The following is a 21,016-nucleotide window of genomic DNA, read 5'->3' on the forward strand; positions in this document are numbered from 1 at the left end:
GCATCATTAGCAGTTCCCTGTTTTCCCTGCCTCATCTTTATTATTTCACTTGCTAAATAGCACTTTTAAAAATTCCAAATAGATGAAGGCATTCTTTGAGATTACTTTAAGAATACATTACTTCTAAAAACAAAGACTACTATCAAATATTTTTCTAACTACTTATGTGTTTATGGTTCTCAATAATTCCAAATTGGGAAACTTTTTTATTTTTTAATCCTCAGCTGAAGATATATTTATTGATTTTAGAGAAAGAGGGAGAGTGGAAGGAAGGTAGGGAGGGATAGGGAGATAGAGGTTGAGATAGAGGCAGAGATAGATCAATTGGTTGCCTCCCGGATGAACCCCGACTGGAGATGATCGGGCCAACAACCTAGGTATGTGCCCCGACCAGAAGTTGAACTAAAATCTTTCGGTGTATGGGACAATACTCCAACCAACTGAGCCACTCAACCAGGGTGAGACACTTTATTAAATGTCTATCAATAGCTATCAAGGAATTTCCCAGCACTTTCAACTTTACCATCATATTTTTCATACTGCTATCTTTCCAGATAAGGAGAAAATAACCTGAGAATTCATATATACAGAAATTTACTGTTGCTAAAACTAGAATATCCTTATGGTCAGTGAATTCTAGAACTCTTAAAAGGCTTTTCATTAGAGACTAAGCTTTTAAAAATAATTTCCAATTATAAAGTAAAGGCTTCTCTTATATAGTAATAAATTAATATAAAAAGATATTTTCATTAAAGTCATTAAACAAGAGTGTGAAAATACATTCTTGTGGGTCCTCAAAAACTACTTTTTCCTTTAAAAGGAAATGACAGTATGAGAAATATGCAAGATCTTAGGAAAGCTGTAAAGATTATGTGATCCAATTCTACCTGCCACCATCCTTTACTATTAAGTAACTGAGGAAATTAAGACACTTGGCGATTAACTGATTACTACTAGGTGAACAGAGGAAGAAAGGTACTGCCATCAGGTCCCTGGGCCACCCACTTTCAGTGGAGTATACCTCATTGTACATTATGCTCTATTACTAGTAAAAGCACTGTTGTCTGGTTAACCTAATACGGCGATACCATTTCGAATCAGAAATTAGATTTTTTAAAAGCAGGAAATGTATTTAAAAAAAGAAAAAGAAAAAAAGAGGCATGGTTAGAGACATGGACCGAAGTACTAATGACAGTGACAACGTTAGTGGAGAAAACACATTTCTCTCACACAAGCAACAGTTTTCAAAAGAAAAAAGCCTTTTTAAATTTTCTGTTGAAGCACTAACATTTTGGTCCATTATACAAATGTTATGTTGCCCTAGACTGAATTACTATTTTATCTAGATTAAGATTTTAAGCTGTACTAAAAGAGTAAAATACCATGAAGAAGCGTTAATTTCACTGCAATAATACTGACACAGTGAAAAAGAGCCTGTCCTGATGGAACTCTACCTTATCCTCTTACTGGGCCCTGTTTACAGTGCATCTTTTGGCACCCCACAGAGTCATTTGAATTTTTGTCATTTGGGGTGAAGACTAAATTACAGGTTAATTTCAAAACTGCAAGTAGATGTTGCAGGCTAGATTACTGTCATACAAGAGAAATGCTACAGTAGCTACCACATATGATATAAAGCTTTATGTAACCAGTATTTTCCCTTGCTTCAGACACAAGTTCAGTTACTACCTTTCTACAATTCCTTTTCATGGAAAACTACTAAAATAGTTTTAAGAGAAAAGCTAACACATAACTGAGTTTTTGAAAGAGGTATGATTTGCTTTTTCAGATCAATTCCCAAACTAGAATAGTAATGTCTCAATCGTATTTCCGCTACATTAGGTCAAACCTATCAATAAGTGAATGAATAATTGTTCTGTCAATCAAAGAGACATGTTAATAGTCTTTGGTCTCCAAATATATACTTCTAAAGATTATACATGCTCAGAACAACAACAGAAAAGACAAGAATATCAAAATGTAAAATAATTCATATATTTGTTAGAAATTTAAATGCCAGTGTTACTGCCCTCAGGTTGCCAACAAAAAGAAATAAAAATCTATAATGAAACATTTTAAACAAGCGGTACTTATGATAGAAATGAACTAATGACTAGCCTGTTCTTTCCAATCCCTATTATCTACATTCTGACTTGTGGTTGGATCATGTCCCTTTAAAAAGAGATAAAAGTATCCCTTCTTCATATCATTTGATATCATTATTAATTTTTCCTATTAAAGCTTAGACATGTGGTGATGGAAATGAAAAAGTCTCTATATTCTCATTGCTATGAAAATAGCTGTACACTCATGGGACTTCTGAATTTCAATCCTATTGATAAGTACTGCATGCAGTTCAGCTGCAGCAATGTGGTACATTCCTAGAAGTGGTGATGAAAAGATTAACACAGTGGCTGAACTGATGGACCTTTGGGTTCCCTCCCAATTCTAATACTTATGAGGATGGTTCTATGAATTTGAGCTTATTAGGTTTATCAGCTCGAATGTTTCACACCAGCAGAGAAAATAATCTCCTGAAAATACCACTTTCTTTAGGCAGGATAAAGTCAGTAAGAGCAGCAAAATATCAAAAGGAAAAGGTGGCAACTTATACCCAAAATGTGGGGCACTACACTACCAATCAGTGTACTTCTAGTTTCTGTGACCCAAAATGATTGTGATTTCCTTTGTACACTTTAAAAGATTAGAATTTAAAATTCTACTCTGAAATAACAATAATCTTTTCAAGAAATCTTGTGGATAACCACTAATTCTGGATTCAAAACTTTGATTCCATACTTATTTCAGTGTATCAGGGGTGAGCAAAAGTAGGTTTACAATTGTGAGTACACAAAACAGTTTTATTCTTGTATTGTTTATTAATTATTGTATTCTATGTTTTACAACTATAAACCTACTTTTGCCCACTCTTGTATGCATAATTCCTAAAACTTTATATACAAACTAGGGGCCCTGTGCATGAATTTGTGCACGAGTGGGGTCCCTAGGAGGGTGAGAGGGTGGGGGGCTGGGATGCGATTAGCCTTCCCGATGGGCAGAGGAACGCCCTTGTCGGCCCGGGATGTTTGAGCCGGTTGTCAGGAGCCACCTGGAGGCCGCTTTTATATCCATTCTTCCTTACAGAGCATCTGGGGGGGAAGTGGCCACGATGCTCGAGGCTGACTTCCAGGAGGCCAGCGCTGGTCCATCAGTGCCTGGCCCATTCTCTGGAGATTGGACCTGCAGGACTACTGAGGGAGGGAGTGGCTGCTGCCGGGCTGTTGGGCTGGTTCAGTCAGTTGAGCAGAGCTCCCGCTGTGGGAGTGCACTGACCACCAGGGGGGCAGCTCCTGTGTTGAGCGTCTGCCCCCTGGTGGTCAGTGCGTGTCATAGCAACCGGTAGTTCAGTCATTCAGACGTTTACATATATAATAGAGGCCCGATGCACGAAATTCAAGCAAGGGGTTTGGCCCTCACAGCCCTGGCTTTGTCCGGAAGGTCATCCAGGCGGTCGTTCTGCTATTCGGTCTAATTAGCATATTAGCTCTTTGTTATATAGGATAGTACATGGGTCACAAAGTGTACAAAGTCCATTTCTGATAAAAAATTTAGCCACTGCTTTCACAAACTTCAACTACTAAAAGAAAATCAATTACTATTATCTCTAAAAAACTCCACTGTGATAGTTCAATGACTAGACTACCCCAAAAAATATTTCAGTGAAATGCATAAAGTAATTTCCATGAATAAAACTATATATGCTACAAAATAGTAGGCAATCATTTTAAAATATTTTGATTGATGCAAATTAACTTCATATAAGCTTTATCAAAATTCTGTAAGTCTATGAAATAAAGGCAGAACAGAGGAAAGATTCTATAATACTAAATTTTAAGAACATATATACATAATAGCCTAAGTCTAATAAGTAATTCAATCACTTAAAAGAAAGTTTTATTTATTAACATGAATAGACTCACTTAGCTTATATTAAAAATTCATTTTTGCAATCTCTAATTCACTTTTTTAAAAATATATATTTTATTGATTTTTTACAGAGAGGATGGGAGAGGGAGAGAGAGTTAGAAACACCGATGAGAGAGAAACATCCATCAGCTGCCTCCTGCACACTCGCTACTGGGGAAGTGCCCGCAACCAAGGTACATGCCCTTGACCGGAATCGAACCTGGGACCCTTGAGTCCTCAGGTTGATGCTCTATCCACTGAGCCAAACCGGTTAGGGCTCTAATTCACTTTTTAAGGAAATCTGAACTTATATAAAACTACTAGAAACTTAATTTTGCATTATTACATAGAGGCAAACTTTAAGCTCATAAGGCAAACATGATATTACCTCTGGTTTTAGTCCGTGTTATTAAATTAAAGTATGATACAATGTCCCTGAGAGAAAAACAAATACTGGACATACATTCATATAAGGTATTTACTGACCACTAAAAAATCTACTTAAAAGTACCAAGAAACAAAGCACTCCTGACCCAAATTCCTCACTATAACTTTAATAATCACAAACGTCTTTCATATGATCTTGAATTGTTAGAACAAGAACCACCAGTGACCTCTATCTATTCACCTATCAGTAGCTTTAAACTTAGTCTCATTAGTTATAGTAAACTTTTCAATTTCAGAGTATACTTAATTTTAACAACCAAAAAAATAAAGTGCTCCAAAATAATGCTTTATTACAGAAGTGGCAATTTACTTAAAGGGCTTACTGACTAAAAAGCTCTCAAAATCTGAAATTACTAGAGAAAAGAAGGATTTGGGGGGGGGGGAGTTTTTAAAGGTGGGGGAAAAACACCTTAACATTCTAAAAACAAACTGTTCTATAAATTTTAAGCACATCTGCAGTTTGGAGAGAAATCAATTCAGGAGAAACCATCACCTTCACAAAAATTCTGTTAAGAGAACCAACCCTTGCAAGAGCAAAATGTTTTTTTTTTCTGTTCATCATCTATAAATGAGGAATCTTCAAGGAGACTGGTGTTGCAATTACAACTAATCCTTCCCAAAAAATTAACTGTGTTGAAGGCTTTGTAATTTCCCTAGGTACAATTTAGCTGTCACTTACTTTAAAATTTACTCAAACATGCATTCCGAACAGCACTAACTAACTTCACATGTCAAGTGCTTTCCAGCCAATTGAGTCTAAACTGGAAGTCGGTGTTAAACAACTGAATGATTAGACAAGATAGCTCATTTCCCTGCTCTTTTGTTCAGAATAAAATGCCACATTTACATTATCAGGCTCAACAGGATTTTCTGACAGAGGGAGAGAAAGCCCTACTGCACACTGTCCGCACTAAGCACATGAAGCCTGTCATTTACCAATCATCCTTCAGAAAGCAATAGCCAGGAATGTAACTTAATTACGACCCAACGATCCTTGACAAAAAATCATCTTATCACTGTCCTATCCCCCTAGGGCAAATGAAACCCTTTTGTCCTTTGGCACTGATGATGCTAAATTCTTAATTGCAATAATGGAGTAAAAGAGCCAAACCTCCTTAATTTCCTTTCAGCACATAAAGAGTTTTACTCTAGAAGGCAAGCATTCCCACAAATAATAAAAGTATCCAGTACAAATGAAGATGCTAAAATTGAAGGGGAGTGTATATGACAGAATAACCAGCATTTAATAAAATATATTTCCCTTTTATGTAACATATTAAAGTGTTACCATGCATTTTAAAACATATTGCTAACAGAAATTATGACCTTTATGAAGAACTCAAGATTAATTTATCAAGACTCTGAAAGGATGATATATAGAAAGTCCATGATTCGTTTAAATGAAATGTATGTGGATACATACAGATTATAGCACAAATCAGCCCAGAAAAATCCTTACTGGAAAGCAAAAAATAATGCTTCTTTGAACAGTTTTACTAAATAATCCAGTTAAACAACTTGAGATATTTTTCATATGCAATGAAACAAAAGTAGATCAGCTATAAAACAAGTGAATCTGAAATTGCATCAAATTCTTATGCCTTTAAACCTAATGGTTGAGATTTTATTAATTTCATTTCCTTTATCACTGCAAAAAGACTAATCAAAAACTTTTTTAACCTATTTTAAAGCATTTCTTTCTTCCTTAATATGGAGGACTCAGGTCATTTCCCAGAATCAGGCATGATCTCAATTTTTAAAAATGTAAATAGCCATAAAAGAAAATGTTTAAAATAACATTCATTTGGACTACATGTAGACACTTGACTCATAGAACAATCCTAATGTAAAGGAACACATGAAAATGTTCAACTCTGCTTATTTTTCTGTTCAACACAAATATTATCATTTTGATAATACAGAAGCAGATTAGTTTATCAACTTGTTTATAATTGAGCAAACCTGTTGTTATTTTGGCAAATAAATAAAAATAAAACATATTATTTTCCATATCCAGGAAGCTTTTTATACATTATCCAAGTAACAAACTGACAGTGTTAATTTCTCCCATGTTTTTTTCTAATGTTGAAAAAGTCAGCTTAAAATTAAAATCTACTGAATCTTAAACATCATCTTTCTAAGGAACTCAATCTCATGAATTTGTTGCAGAATTACAATGTGTAAGCAATAGCCTCTCTAGAGTCATTGCAATGACATTCCAAAAAAATGCTGCCTTTGAATGAAAGGATGAAGATTTTGTACAATGTTCTGGAATGTTTTTTGTAATTTTATCTCAAGTTTGAATAACTAAGGCTCATTCCCCAGTTGAGCTCCTAACTGCTAAGGTCAATTACATTATATTACTGAAGATTAAACATATTTAATCAAATCAAATACATGTGGACTTTTTGGCAGACTAGAGTAGTTAATCCTAGTATTGCACTTGTCAAGATTCTGAATTAGCTAATAAGGTCCATCGGTTGGGGAAAACACAATTGGAAAAAAGTTTCAAAGTCAATGTTTTCCTTTAACTTATCCCCAACTAGGAGTGCTGCTACTGTTTTCTGCAATTTTTAAACATGAAATTTCCTCTGTATCCTTTTTATTGTTCTCATGACCCTAAAACAATCATAAAAACCTTTTAAATTATGATAGATGAATGTGAAAGATCTTGTCATGGAGACTATCTCTGCAAAGCAAAGATAACAAAAAACAAAAAACCCCAAGCCCTAGGCAAATAAAAATAAAAGGTAATAATTTCTCTATGTATGTGAAAAGAGTAAGAAATCGTTAAAGAAAATATGCTAATTTAGATTTCTCTAGTCCAATTAACAGGGACAGTCAAATTTTACTGAGACATACAATTCTCTGGCTGTACTGTATAATCAGAAGCTCCAGTCTAAGGCTGAAACCCATGGTATTTTCATGTTCCTTGGGTAAGCTCTTCTTGGTTCATGAGCCCCATCTGCAGACCTGTTTTGGAAAACTTTTACGTCTCCTCTGTCTTCAAAGTATTTCTATTTAAAAGATACTTTTCTACCATGGCCCCATTTTTATTGTTAATTATTTTATTTTTGCTCAATAGTGGAGGAGGGCCTAATTTTCTGGGCTCTGGGCCCATTCTTTCAAATCCCTATGCAGAGCTCCATATGCAATTTGCAGAGATGGGTCTTTTTTAAACAATCAAGAAATTCTAGTAGGAAGCATATTAATTATAGGATTTCTATATAAAGTTGGCTGTGAACCTGAGAACTCAATAACACAGTAACTGTTTGAATCACTATTTCTTTAAAAGGATGCAATGCTGAGACTGTGAAGGTTAAGATTTGGCCAATCATCTAACCTGATAAACTGTTTTTTAATAGCATGGCAAAGGAATTATTTCAGAAAACATGTATGTGCATGTATACGTGTATACATATATATTTATATACATATTTCATAACATAAATATATTTTTTATTCTACATTTTAAATTCAATACTAAACCACTCATTATATTTAATTATACCCCCTAATAAATAAAGAAAAATTACCAGAAATTTGGGAAAAATATAAGAACATTAAGATGTATCTTTCCTTTTCCTCCTGGCACTGATAGGACAACATCCAAACTAAAATCAGAAAGCCCCAATCAGGAAATAAGTGGATTAAAACCTGCATTAAGCCATGGAAAAGATGACAAAAGAGTTAAGATCTAGGAAATTAAAAAAAACAAACACACACAAAAGGAAAAGATAATAAAGGGTACGTAATCATCTTACTAAAATGTTTCACTCATTACAAGAGAGTAGGTTGATTTCATGATTTGCATTGCAAATAATACTTTAAATTGGACACTAACATGAGCATTTCAAATAGAACAATTTTAAACTGAGAAAATCTTGCCCTATCAAAAAAACTCATCTCACAAGGCACAGAGACAACTTCTAAAATAGAAAAACTATATTGGTACAAGCAATTAAAACACTATATAGAGAAAAGGAACACTGAAGAAATGCTGCTACACTGTTACCTGATTAACAGTCATGATGCATAATCAAAAACCATAGGGGATCCTTCTTTCTTACACTTATTAATAATTAACACTTATAAGGCTCAAAACTGGAAAAAATTAGATTTCATGCAATATCATCACGTGCCCTACAATAATTCACCATAGACCATCCCATCAAGAAGTAATCCACAGGACCTTAGAGCTGCTGGTGATTTTAAAGGTCACCTCGTCCATATAAGTCCTCTTATTCTTGGCAAATAACCTTCAAGGCTTCCATGGCACCACAGAGTAGTGACAACGTATAATCCCCAAATGATTAGACTCCTTCTTTTAATGCCAACATATAAAATTCAAAATTCAATTAACTTACTTTTCCAGATATAGAGTGACCAATGGGGAACATATGTTGATGGTTGGTTTCATTAACCCTAGAGTCATGATGGCTTCATGCAACTGTTTTACTGTTTCAGTTTCACCTCTTAAAGCTGCGCCATTTAGGATGTGAAAAAAGGACAAGACTGTCGTATCTTTGATAAGAACATCCTTCTCTTTCATTTCCTTTAGAATGTTAATAGCATCTACAACGAAGGAACACAAAAGACCCTTAGGTAATTTCATGTAGGGAAAACAAACTGCTATTAAAACAGCATTTCAAGCACAGCAGGAATGTAAATTCTAGTGTATAATGCCGATTTCAAGTTAATTACTACTTGCATTTCTAAACGAGACTACAATTATAAATCCACAATAGCATGGTTTTATCATTTCCCTGCAACTTTGACTACAAATTATAGATAGGGACTGTGTGCCCACTCTGCACCACATAACCCTGTACGGTCTGCCCTATAGCTGTTAAGATCCTCCTAAATGGATGCTTTTATCGTTCAGAGCTAACATCTGCTAAATCACACCATTGTTTCTTCAGCAGATGGCTTGTCAGGAAGCCAGATAATAAAGATGTGTTTACACTGTATATACAGCCAGACTAATGGTCTGATACCGATAGGGCCTGTTTGCTATGTCGATACTAATTAGCCAAGCAGAGCCAATGAAAGCTTTCCAAAAGACTGCATGTTAATACATTAGATTCATTAAGCTTCATTAGGAAGGCAGAAACAAACATTTTAGGATATGGAATAAGTGCATTTTTATAATGTTGCTCTTAATTATTGCACAGGCAAAATGTTTTGACCGCTTTACAAAAAGTGATTTTTAAAAGCAGCTAATCATTATAAAGAATTTTCTGTGTTAGAAAGGCTTCCTAGGAAAAAATTCAATTTTCAAATCAAATAGTCTCTCCATACATTTTTCATCATAAAATAAGTTTTTAAAAATCTCTAGAAATAAAAGAGAGGAAGGCTGAAAAAGAAGTTTCAAAATAAAACCCAACTAGAAAGTTAAGAAACAAGCAAACAGTAAGAATATATCAAGTGTAATTAATTATATTAGGCTTAGCATTATCTCAACAATGAGAAAATTAGAGTATGCACATCAGCTATATATTATCTAGGCTTTCCCTGAAAATTTCTAAGTAAAAACTTGTTAAAGTGCACATTTGGTTAATGTTATCAAAAGGTAAGACAAAGACTGCTGCAAAATTCATATTCTTAAATAAAGGTTATGTTTATAAGTTTTATGTTCAGCCTTCAGACATTTTAAAGCAAAAACAAAGCCATTAGTGCAGGCATATAAGCAAATTGTTCCATAAGCCAAGATCTTCAAACTCAATCCAAACAGCAATGCTAATAAAAACTAGCTGCAGAAGTGCAAAAAGCACTGAGCTGTGCAAATGTAAATGACAAGCTTGCCAATCCATTAAAACTAATGGCCTACACTGTCCATGCTGCTCTGGTTGGATTCACATGCAAATTTGTATGCAAAGTGTTCAAGCACTTTGCAGGACATGATACACCATTAATATCAATTCACATGTTATTCCAGTGGCAAGATACTTGCATCACATATTTCCTTTATATGCCCAGGCTTACCTTGGAGTTTGCCATGTTTTCCCAATACTTTTACAAGGCCTACATACTTGTTGGTGTCAAGGACAGCAGATGAATCTAAACGGTCACTAAAAGTTAAAAGCCAAATTTACATTATGTTAAAAGTCAATTAACTGCATAAAGAACAGCAATATCCATTTTATCACTTATCAGATAATCTGAATTGTTGCTAATATTGGCCTCTACATTTCAGTTAAGGTTTATTTTTAAAGCCACATTCACATTCATTTGTTATTATAGTCAAAAAGACAAAAGAAATAAAACTCTAGCACTACATATAAATTGCATCACTCTATCTGCAAATTATAGGAATTGAAGGAACTCTTGTTTCGTGGCACTCTAGGTGATCCCAACTTTGTAATGAACACTGAAGTACTCAAAGAGACATACTTTTATTTGATAAATCTATCAAAATTAGACACCTAAAGATACCTGAAAAACGGACAGAATTTTGTTTACACTACAGTATAGAAAGGAGACTGTTAAACAAGCCTTATAAAATAGTTACCATCACCACTGCTGTGATATGCAGTTGTATAAATGGGGGGAGGGGGGAGGGAAGAATCTTGGCTTTAAAGGAATAGTATGTCTTATACTTAAACAAAGACTCTTTGCTGAAAATAAGCCATAATTAATCAAAGAGTTTCATATTATGCAAAAACACTGCCAAAAGAGAATTTTTAAAAATTACATTACATAAGAGAGTAATGTTCAATCTTCATGACCCATCAAGGACAGTATATCAGCATTAACGTTGATTTGTTTCAGTGCCAGCGTACTCACAATTCTTGTTTCAGGTTCAGTGCTTCTTCTGCATTATCATGTCGACAGCACAAATTTATTAAAGCTGCATAGCCACCAATAACCATGTCTGATTCATATTTTGCTTTCAATTCAAGAGCTTTTTGCATGTTCTAAAATAAAGGATAGCCATGAAAAAGAATAAATAAATATAAAAGAAAATACAAAATTTCTTGTTTTAATGTTTAAGTGTAGAAAAAGTTACAAGTGCTTTAAAAATAAATGGATTCAAGTTATTTACTTCACCTTGTTCCTTAATATTTTCATTCACCTTGTGAAAAACAGGTAAGACATATATGTAGGGTTTAAAAGATTTGTTATCTGTAATGCAAAACAGACCACTATGCCAAATTTGATGTTTTAGTACTGTATTATAAAAAGGACATTCCAGATTAAATATATACCAAGCCACCCCCTACTCACAGTCTAATTTCCATACACAGAAAATGTCTCATTGCAAAGTTCCTCAAAGTCTAGTTTAATTTCCAAGTAATGTGAAAAAATATTTTGGAATTTAACAGTACCATGTTACAATCTTAAAGCCTGTTATATTTTTTCCCTAAAATCACAGGCATACAACCAAATCATATTGAACTAGAAACTGGAAAAATCTAGTGATATGCCACAAATTGCAGACACACACTAAAATAAACACAAAGTACAGCTGGACGCCTGCTGGAAAAAAGCAAGAGACCCTTTATCTCAGAAAGAGCTTTTTTTCCAGCAGGAAAATGGAATTTCAATCCCTGCATTAACAATCTAGTAATATTTGACTTGCAAATGACTACTGCATGTATCAGTTGCTTGACAATCTAGATATAAGAGACCGGAGCCATGGCTTGAAAGGACATTTGGCATGTATGATAAACCTATCATGGCTGTTACTATCATTCACTTTGCAGATTATTGTAAACAAACTACAGCAACCTGAAAACATGCCATTCAAGGTGTAGTGGAAATTAGTTAACCTTTCATTTAATTGCGTTCTTCACAGGCAAGATGTGTAATAATTGTAAAAATCACAAGTATTCTATTTGGCTTTGCCTATACTTTTATCTATAAAGAATTTTTTACCTTAATAGCATATTTTGAATATGTAAACAAATGTTACCTCTTCTGAACAAAGCACTAATATGAGTTGCTTTAGGGTATCTCCTACAGGTTGATTTTCAGCTTTTAGTTTTTCAAGTGTAGACTCCAAATCAGACGATGAAGCCTTAATAGTCTACAGAAATGGAAAGAAAAAAGGAAAGAAATTTACTACAAAAAGGAAAAAAGGAAAGAAAATATACCCCTTGCCACTCTTCTGTTTGTTTGTTTATTTGTTTGTTTACTTATTTTTGCCACTCTTCCCTTTAAATTGACCTTTCCGAAATGTCATAAATGCTATCAAGAATATTAATCTGGGGTTCTGTGAATGGATTCTAGAGATTTATAAAGCTCCTGACACTATATGAAAATTTCTTAGATGTGTTGATTTTTCTGAGTTGGGGAATAGCTTTCACAAACTTCTTTCTTAGAGTTATACTGTCGGCAAAATGTTAGGAACCACTGATTTTATAAAGACGGTCTAGAATTTTCATTAAATGTGGTTTTTATAGTAGGTAGAATCTACTCAAAAAACCTACTTACTTTTTGAGAGTCTGTCTTCTCTCTTTCAACCAACATATGAACATCCTAAAATTGGGATTTAAATTAGCATTAGAAAACACATGGAAAAATACATTAGCAAATGTCAAAAGCAAATTTTGAAAGTCTCGCCTCATTTTACTGCTATTTTTCCATCTTTCCAAAAATTTCCAGAAATTCTGTCATATTTTATTAACTATTATAATAAATGTTTTAAATGAATTCTTCAATATATAAACAGTATTTACCAACAATCAATGAAAAAGCCTTGTTGTAATTGTCATTTAAATAAATTTTCTTGGGCTAAACATCATATTTAAATAAAATTTTAACGTGATTTTATATATAAATTAAACATTTTGAAAAGTTAATTATTAGTTCTCACACACCTTAATCAATTCAGGAACGTGGTAGCTATCCAGTAGGTTACGAATGCCTCTGTAGATATTTTCAGAAATTTTTACATTCTGTGCAAAAGGAAAGGAGGAAAAAAAACCATTCAGTTTTAGACAAGCAAACTGAAATTGGTCTAACAGAAATTATCTCAGACATAATTTAAGTCTCCAACTCCTGTATGTCATTGAGAAGTGGTCTGGTTGTACTTAAAAGCAGCAATTTCAAATCTAATAGATACATGTCAGGCAGGACAGGCATTATATAGCAAAAAATGAAATGGTACCATCTCCTTCAGCTGATGGAAGTATTGTCTCAAACGCTCCTCCTTGGCCTGTACCTCTGAGTCACTCATGCTGTCAATCAAGTTATAAAGAAAATAGCCAACAGCTTCTGTGGAAAAAAACAAGAGAAAGCATTCCACTAAAATTACTGAGACTGTCATGTTATCAAGATTAATTTATAAGAAATCATTTTGGTGTGAGATGTCACCCTGATGAGAGGCTCTGAAATGGCAACAATGATCACTGAGGCATAGAGATTATGTGGTTTGGGAGCACATATCTAACTGGTGAGTGAAAGGAATATTAATTATTTTCAGACCGAGTGACAGCTTTTCAGTACTGAATCTTACTTCAATCTATTTTTTCTACCACTCTATGACAGAAGTGGTCCTGCCCAAGGCCTTACTTCTTTCCTGTCCAAATCACAATAGTGAGAATAAATAAATGCCTTGTACACATTTCTGTACTAATTTTTTATGGACGACATTTAGGGAAACATAAAATTTTAAAGGATTGTTAAATGTTGAGTATAGAAAGTTAAATAATTTTAATAAGCAGATACAGCAATCCTGTGGAGAGCTGCCTATTAGCCAATGAAAAACTAAGATTAACAAAGATGTTTTATAACAACAGTAATTTTTCTATGCATTCAAGCATAAAATGTATAGGGCCATGTGTTAATACCTAGAAAATCCGAACTTTCAGGAAGGGTACCTTCTTATAGAAAACCCTATATTCTAGGCCCCATTATATAAAAATAATGAAAAATATTAAATGTTAAATAATGTAATAAACTATATTTAAATGAAAAAATCTACCAAGACCTCTTTACTACTTTATATGTTTAAAATTAATACCTATAAGACATTAAAATCACATAAACACGAAGGATTACAAATCTGTAAGCCTACTTTCATCAGTACTATAAGAAGCATTTCTTCAATTCCTAAAAAGAAAAAGCCTCCCAATCCTGTCTTTTAAGAAAATAATTATGACAAAACAAAACAACTCATAGATCTCAAAATGTTGTGGTTATCAACATAAAGATAAACCAAATGTTTTCAAATTTCACTTTCAAAAAGAAAATGTTTATTGCTGTAATCTTTCTAGCCCATCAATACACAGAAGAATGAATTTGTGGATAAGTTACAATCATCGAAATTGAAACGCTACCCATTGGTCCTTGAGGCTCCTGGCAATAACGTCCATCCTTGTACAACAGTTCCGTTATCTGTTAAGACAGAAAATTCGTGCATTGCAGCAAGAGAAGCAAACAAGAATAAATGCAATCTGAAATTGAATTCTTGAAATAATAAAGCTTCTCCCCAGTAAGATATCATTCTATATCGCTGTAATTCAACACCACCCCCACCTGCCAAGGAGATTGTTTCGTTCTTAAATAATAGGTTTGTCTTTTAAAAACAAAACCAAAACAAACCCATGTTGAAAGAAAACTGCAATGTGTTTTACGAATGTCACTAAGAAAAACTCTAAACTGATTTGTTTATATATTATTTTAAATGAATTGCTATAAATAAGAAAGAGCATATAGGAATTATCAACCAATATTTTTTCTCATCATATTGTTTTTGGTCTTGCTGAAATTGGACCAGTTGCCTCCTTTTAAGTGAAGTATTACAGAAATAATAAAGTAAAATATCCTGGACCATTTATTTTATTTTAATTTTCAGTTTTTCAACAATCTTTTCCCAGGCATTTTAATGGCATTAAAACAAAAGGGGCCAGAAGTTCTAATGTGTTTATTCTCACACATTATTCAATTCTTATCAATTGAATACGCAAACACTAAAACACATACACAACACTTATTAAAAGTTAATTCTGCTGGCAAATTTTTAATAAAAAAAAACACCAAATGTATTTTATGATGAAAATGATTACAAAATCTATAGCATTGACTTGTAATTTTTGAACACAATATTCTGACTATATATCCCTGGACTGAAGATAAGAACAAAAACATACAGCTATTTTCCAAAGTGATATGAGGAATCATGAACTAAACTATGCTTTGTGTATTTTAAAACTAATTTTATTTTTGCTCTTCAAATAGTACCTGACACATGTTATAAGTGTTAACAACTCAAACTGCAGTTAATTCTACTACTATTTATTTGCTAATATGGAAAATGAGATAAAATTAACCATATCCCACTTCATTCCACCATGAAAAATCATGCTGTGGTTAATGGCATTTCAAAATGTAGAAACTGTTTAAAAACTAAGTAAAACAATTGTCACCTACAAACTGTTTTCAATCAACACAGACATATAAAAGATATACAATACACTTTATCAGAAGTTGTAGCCATACATTAAATAAGACAGCGACATTTAATACCAAATTATGAACAAAGACACATTGAATAATGAATAATGAATAAACCAATAAAAAGGGCTTTCTAGTGGAAAAATTACTTACAAATATAACTATCTCCACCATATATTATACCTGACTATACAGTTTGAATAGCAGCACAATACTAAAAATAGAACTGAGTAAAATTTAGATTTCAAAAAATATTTAAATTGAAAATAGAATTAACATTGTACATTTTGATTTTATTAAGATGCAAATATTTCTTGCAATTCAACATAAGGATAATTGTATTTCCTGCATAAAAGCAGTTAACGTCTTAAAAAGACAAGTTTAAAATTGGTCTTTATGTCATTCACACATAGATACACTTACACAAATATATCTGAATCCACATATTTTAAAATAACTTATTAAATCTGTATGATCAAATATCATTGCAATAATGTTTACAGTTGTCCTTTGGAAAAATTAAAAACCTTATGAAGAATTTAGGACACGAATTGCTTCAATAATAAATTTCATGATCGAGGAAGGCAATTTTAAAACTAACTTCAAGAGTCTAAACTCACTAACTTATAACAATGTATCACAAATGTGTGTAACATAACTCTTGCTCTTAATAGCTTTTTATACATCGCCTTATGATATGCTGTATTAGAAGTACTTACCTTGCACCAAAGATCTATATTCATCGACCTGCAGAGGGCAGCAAAGGATTGAAAATAACTCAGTGGTTTCAAAAACATTTTAAGATAAAGCGAACTAGCAATTATTATATGTAATGCATACAGATCAAAGGCTTAAAACAAATAGGTAAATAAATGTTTCCAAAAATAAGTAGAATTTTCAGAAGAAGGTAATTTAGAAAGGTTGACTCTCTGACTTTGAACCCTCAAAATAAAGGTTAGTTTGGGTAAGAATCATTAAGTACTTTGATGGAGCAAAATATTTGCATGGTCTATAAGTGTATGCCCACAGACTGCTTATTACTTGTAATGGTAAAGAGAGTAATCATACAATGGAGAAATTGAACATCTTCACCTGGTGATCAAAATTAACATCACTAATGAGATGCTGATGGACAATGTGTTTTTAGATTTAATTCCCCAAGGAAACATCACTCCTGTGGCATTTCAGGCAGGATGTGTAACCTGAAGCTAATCATAGGGAACCATCATGAGGAACATTCTATAAAATAACTGGCCTATATTCTCCAAAAATGTTAACATCATAAAAGACAAAGGCTGGAGAACTGTTTCAGGTTAGAGAAAATTAAAAAGACAACATTCATCCCTGAACCGGATTCTGTACAGGAGGGGGGGCGGGGGGGAGAGGGGAAATACAAAAAAAGAAAATCATTGATAAAACTGAAGCATAAACTATATTAGACAAAAATATTCAATCAATGTTAAGTTTCCTGAATTTGCTAATTGTGCTGTAGTTGTATAACAGAATAACCTTGTTCTGTGACTTACATACAGACATATAAGGGTCATGATATATGTGCAACCTAAGCCCAAACAGTTCCGAAAAAATAAATTTTATATAACTATGTGTATATACAGATTGACAGACAGAGGGAATGAATAATGATAATGTGTCAAAATGTTAAAAGTTAATAAATGGAGTATGTACTATTCTTGTAACTTTATGTAAATTTGAAATTATTTCAAAGAAAGCAAAAAGAACAGCTTATCCAAATTTGGCCTGTTTAAATGAAAATTCATTTACAAAACAAGATAACCAATGAACACTGATCTTATACTTCTTCTAAGTTTTGTAAACGTAATGTCTATAAACTTTGCATATTTAATTCAAATATATAATCTAAGACTATGTGTTTTAATTATAATTTTACAATGTAAATATAATTTATATACTTATCATAATTATATACATTTACAGTATAAAATGCCCACAAAATTTATAGGCCTTTTTAAACCTGAGGTTGGGCAGTTTTGGGAGGAATGAGTTTTGGTACAGTGAGTTAACAAGGCAATTACTTTTACTTTAACAACATTCAGAATGAACTACTGATACACTTGGATGGATTTCAGGGACATTAATGTTGAGCGAAAATAGCACAATCTTAAAACATACTTTATGAGACCATTGCAAAATAACAAAATTATAGAAATCGAGAACAAATTAATGGCTGCCATGGGTTGGCAGTGGGGGGTGGGGGAAAGAGCAGTATGACATAGTGGGGTAGTGCCAGGGGGACATTTGTGGTGATGACATAGTTCTGTATCTTCATTGTAGTGATGGTTACACAAATCTACAAGTGATAAAATGTGAGAACTATACACACACATTGTACCAATATAAAATTCCTGGTTTTGATAATGTACTATCCTATATAATAAAAGGTAATATGCAAATAGACAGAATGGCGGAACAACCAAACTGGTCGCTATGACATGCACTAACAACCAGGGGGTGTGCACGGAACATGGAGGGCGTTGGCAGCAGGCGGCAGAGCATGGAACATGGCAGACGTCAGCTGCGGAGGGATGGTGGAGCAGGTGAGTGGGGGCACCAGACCAAGGCAGGGCACTACTGCTGTCATCAGGGGAAGCCTCTGGTGGTTACTGAAAATTCTTTGCTCCCGCACACCGCGGTCCTGCCCACACCGCGGTCCTGCCCGGCGCTTGCACCTGCTGCCAGCGCCAGCCCCGCTCGCACCTGCTGTTGGTGCTGGAGCCGCCACTCCCACCCCTGTTGGCACCGGCCCCACTTGCACTGGCAGCAGAATGGTGGAGCAGGGGACCAGGGGCCGTGGATGGAGGGGCCAGGTGGAGGGTATGGAGGATGGGCTGAGACCCGCCCCTGCGCCCACCGCAGCCTCACGGTCCACAGTTCCTTTCTAGGTGCACGAATTCATGCACTGGGCCCCTAGTAGTTACATAAGATATAACCATTGGGGGAAAATGGGTGGGGAGTACATAGGCTCTCTGTGTTCTATCTTTGCAACTTCCTGTAATTCTTTGTTCCAAAATAAAAACCAAAAACATGTTCCATGCCCCTCTAGAACCCTCTTCCTTATGATGAAATCATCCCTCCACTGAAGCACATTAAGAAAAAGTTTTGGAAAAAAAAAAAGATAGAATGAGAAATCAGTTAACAGAAGAAATGATAAAGTGACCTAAATAAAAATTGTAACTGTAGCCCTGACTGGTTTGGCTCAGTGGATAGAGCGTCGGCCTGCGGACTGAAGGGTCCCGGGTTCGATTCCGGTCAAGGGACATTAATGTTGAGCGAAAATGGGGATGTGCAGGAGGCAGCTGACCGATGTTTCTCTTTCATCGATGTTCCTAACTCTCTATCCCTCTCCCTTCCGCTCTGTAAAAATCAATAAAATGTATTTTTTTTAAAAATCGTAACTGTAGGCTGTAGCAGGAAACAATCTCTGAAATATCACAAGAGTTTTCATCTCACCCACCCCTCCACTGATTACAGAGCAGCCTCCTCTGACTACCTGACATTTCCATATGCCAAAAAAGATCTTCTTTTTTCCAAACAGTAAGTGAAAGAAGAGTGAGAACTCAAGATATGAAGATAAAATAAAAACCTATACTGATAAAAAATTAAGCATCTTTTTTGGTTAGGTTAGGAACAGCTTTAATTCCAAGGAGTCTCAACCTGTAGAGGTCTATCACATTTAAGGAATGGCAAGGGGAGAGAGTAGAAATAACAGAGTTTTTGAGGCCAATGCCCACAAGTGCACAATATTAAGTGGCAAGACTTGCAGTTTGTCACCTTTTCTGTATCAAGTACCCCTTAGAGAATTCGATGAATTTTTCTTCTCAATTACTGTTAAGTTTGTCAGGTGTGATAACACTACAGTGATTATTTTTATTTAAAATAAATTCTGAAATGTAAAGTATTTATAGATAGACTAATAAGAAGTATATAATTTAAACAGTACAGAAAAAAAGGGGGGTGGGGATGGAGGTGGGTTGAAAAAGGAATATATGAAACAAGATTGCCAAAATCTTAACTGCTGAAGCCAGGTGATGGGGACTTGGGAGTTTTACTTTTGTGAATGTTTGAAAACTCTAGAAAATAAAAAATAAACACATACCAACTCTTGTCTAAATTTCACATCTCTATTCCAACTCTCAAAATTAATAAGCTGAGTTTAAGAAATCTATTCTGCCCTGGCCAGTGTGGCTCAGTTGATTGAGTCCATGCACCAACAGGTGGCCAATTCAATTCCTGGTCAGGACACATGCCTGGGTTGTGGGCTTGATCCCCAGGAGGGAGTGTGCAAAAGGTAGCAGACATAATCATGTCATTACAATCCATTATCTTGGCATTAATGTAACCTTCTACTTCATTTGATGCTGAATCAAATATTAAAATCCCTTTGTCAATACATTCAATACATCTACTTAAATAGTCTCCTACTTAAGCTTCTTCAGGGCTGTGAATGGGTAGGAGAAAACTGAGTATTAATGGCATTTAACTTGGTGACTTCAATAGGACTAGCAACAGAAACTTGATTTTTTTTTTTTAACATATGAAAAGCAGCCCCACTTCAACAGTAGACTCCCACCTGCCAACTTCAGACTGCTGCCAATGGGTCAGAAATTCCTCCTTAGATCACAGAGCTCTTTCTCTGTAGACTATGAAGACCTAAATGCCTCCACGGAAATTCTGAAGCATTTCTCTTTTTGAAATGCAATACTCCCAGCTAAGTTGTGACCTAGCTTCAGTGACACATTGTCTCCTAGAAGTCATTCAATATTTCTAGTGGTGGTTTTCAATAATATTTCTCATTTGAACTTCGTTAAGCTAGCATTACTGTTGGGAGAAAAGAAAGTCTTATTTATGCTAAACTTTTTCTTGCCCTTGATTTGACATAAGAATTTACTAACTTTATCAGTTAGATCTAAATGCCCTTTAAATATATATTCTCAAAAATAGCCTTTAAAAAAAAAAGGTTAAAAGTAAAAATTCCCTAATAATCTTGAATAATCTCACCTTACCTAAGCAGTATTGAATTTAAATAGTTTTTACAGGTGTTTTTGCCTACATAGGTTAGACAATTTAATCTATAAATTGGGAAACTTTAGATTGGTAAACAATGACCATTTCTTGAGCTTATCAATTTACAGAAATACTAAATTGCCTCTTAAATACTACTTTC

At 34.2% G+C, this 21,016-nt stretch overlaps 1 protein-coding gene across 1 annotated transcript in view; it reads right to left on the minus strand.

Moving 5' to 3' along the window:
- LRPPRC (leucine-rich pentatricopeptide repeat containing) overlaps positions 1-21,016 on the minus strand; it is a 74,902-nt gene that overhangs the window by 36,209 nt on the left and 17,677 nt on the right. Inside the window, 9 exon segments of the mRNA XM_014538461.1 lie at positions 8,781-8,988; positions 10,399-10,484; positions 11,200-11,330; positions 12,329-12,442; positions 12,850-12,894; positions 13,236-13,313; positions 13,526-13,632; positions 14,697-14,754; positions 16,533-16,560. Of these exon segments, the coding sequence (XP_014393947.1) occupies positions 8,781-8,988; positions 10,399-10,484; positions 11,200-11,330; positions 12,329-12,442; positions 12,850-12,894; positions 13,236-13,313; positions 13,526-13,632; positions 14,697-14,754; positions 16,533-16,560 (855 nt within the window).

The sequence above is a fragment of the Myotis brandtii genome, unplaced genomic scaffold, assembly GCF_000412655.1.
Source record: "Myotis brandtii unplaced genomic scaffold, ASM41265v1 scaffold191, whole genome shotgun sequence".
Lineage (NCBI taxonomy): Eukaryota > Metazoa > Chordata > Mammalia > Chiroptera > Vespertilionidae > Myotis > Myotis brandtii.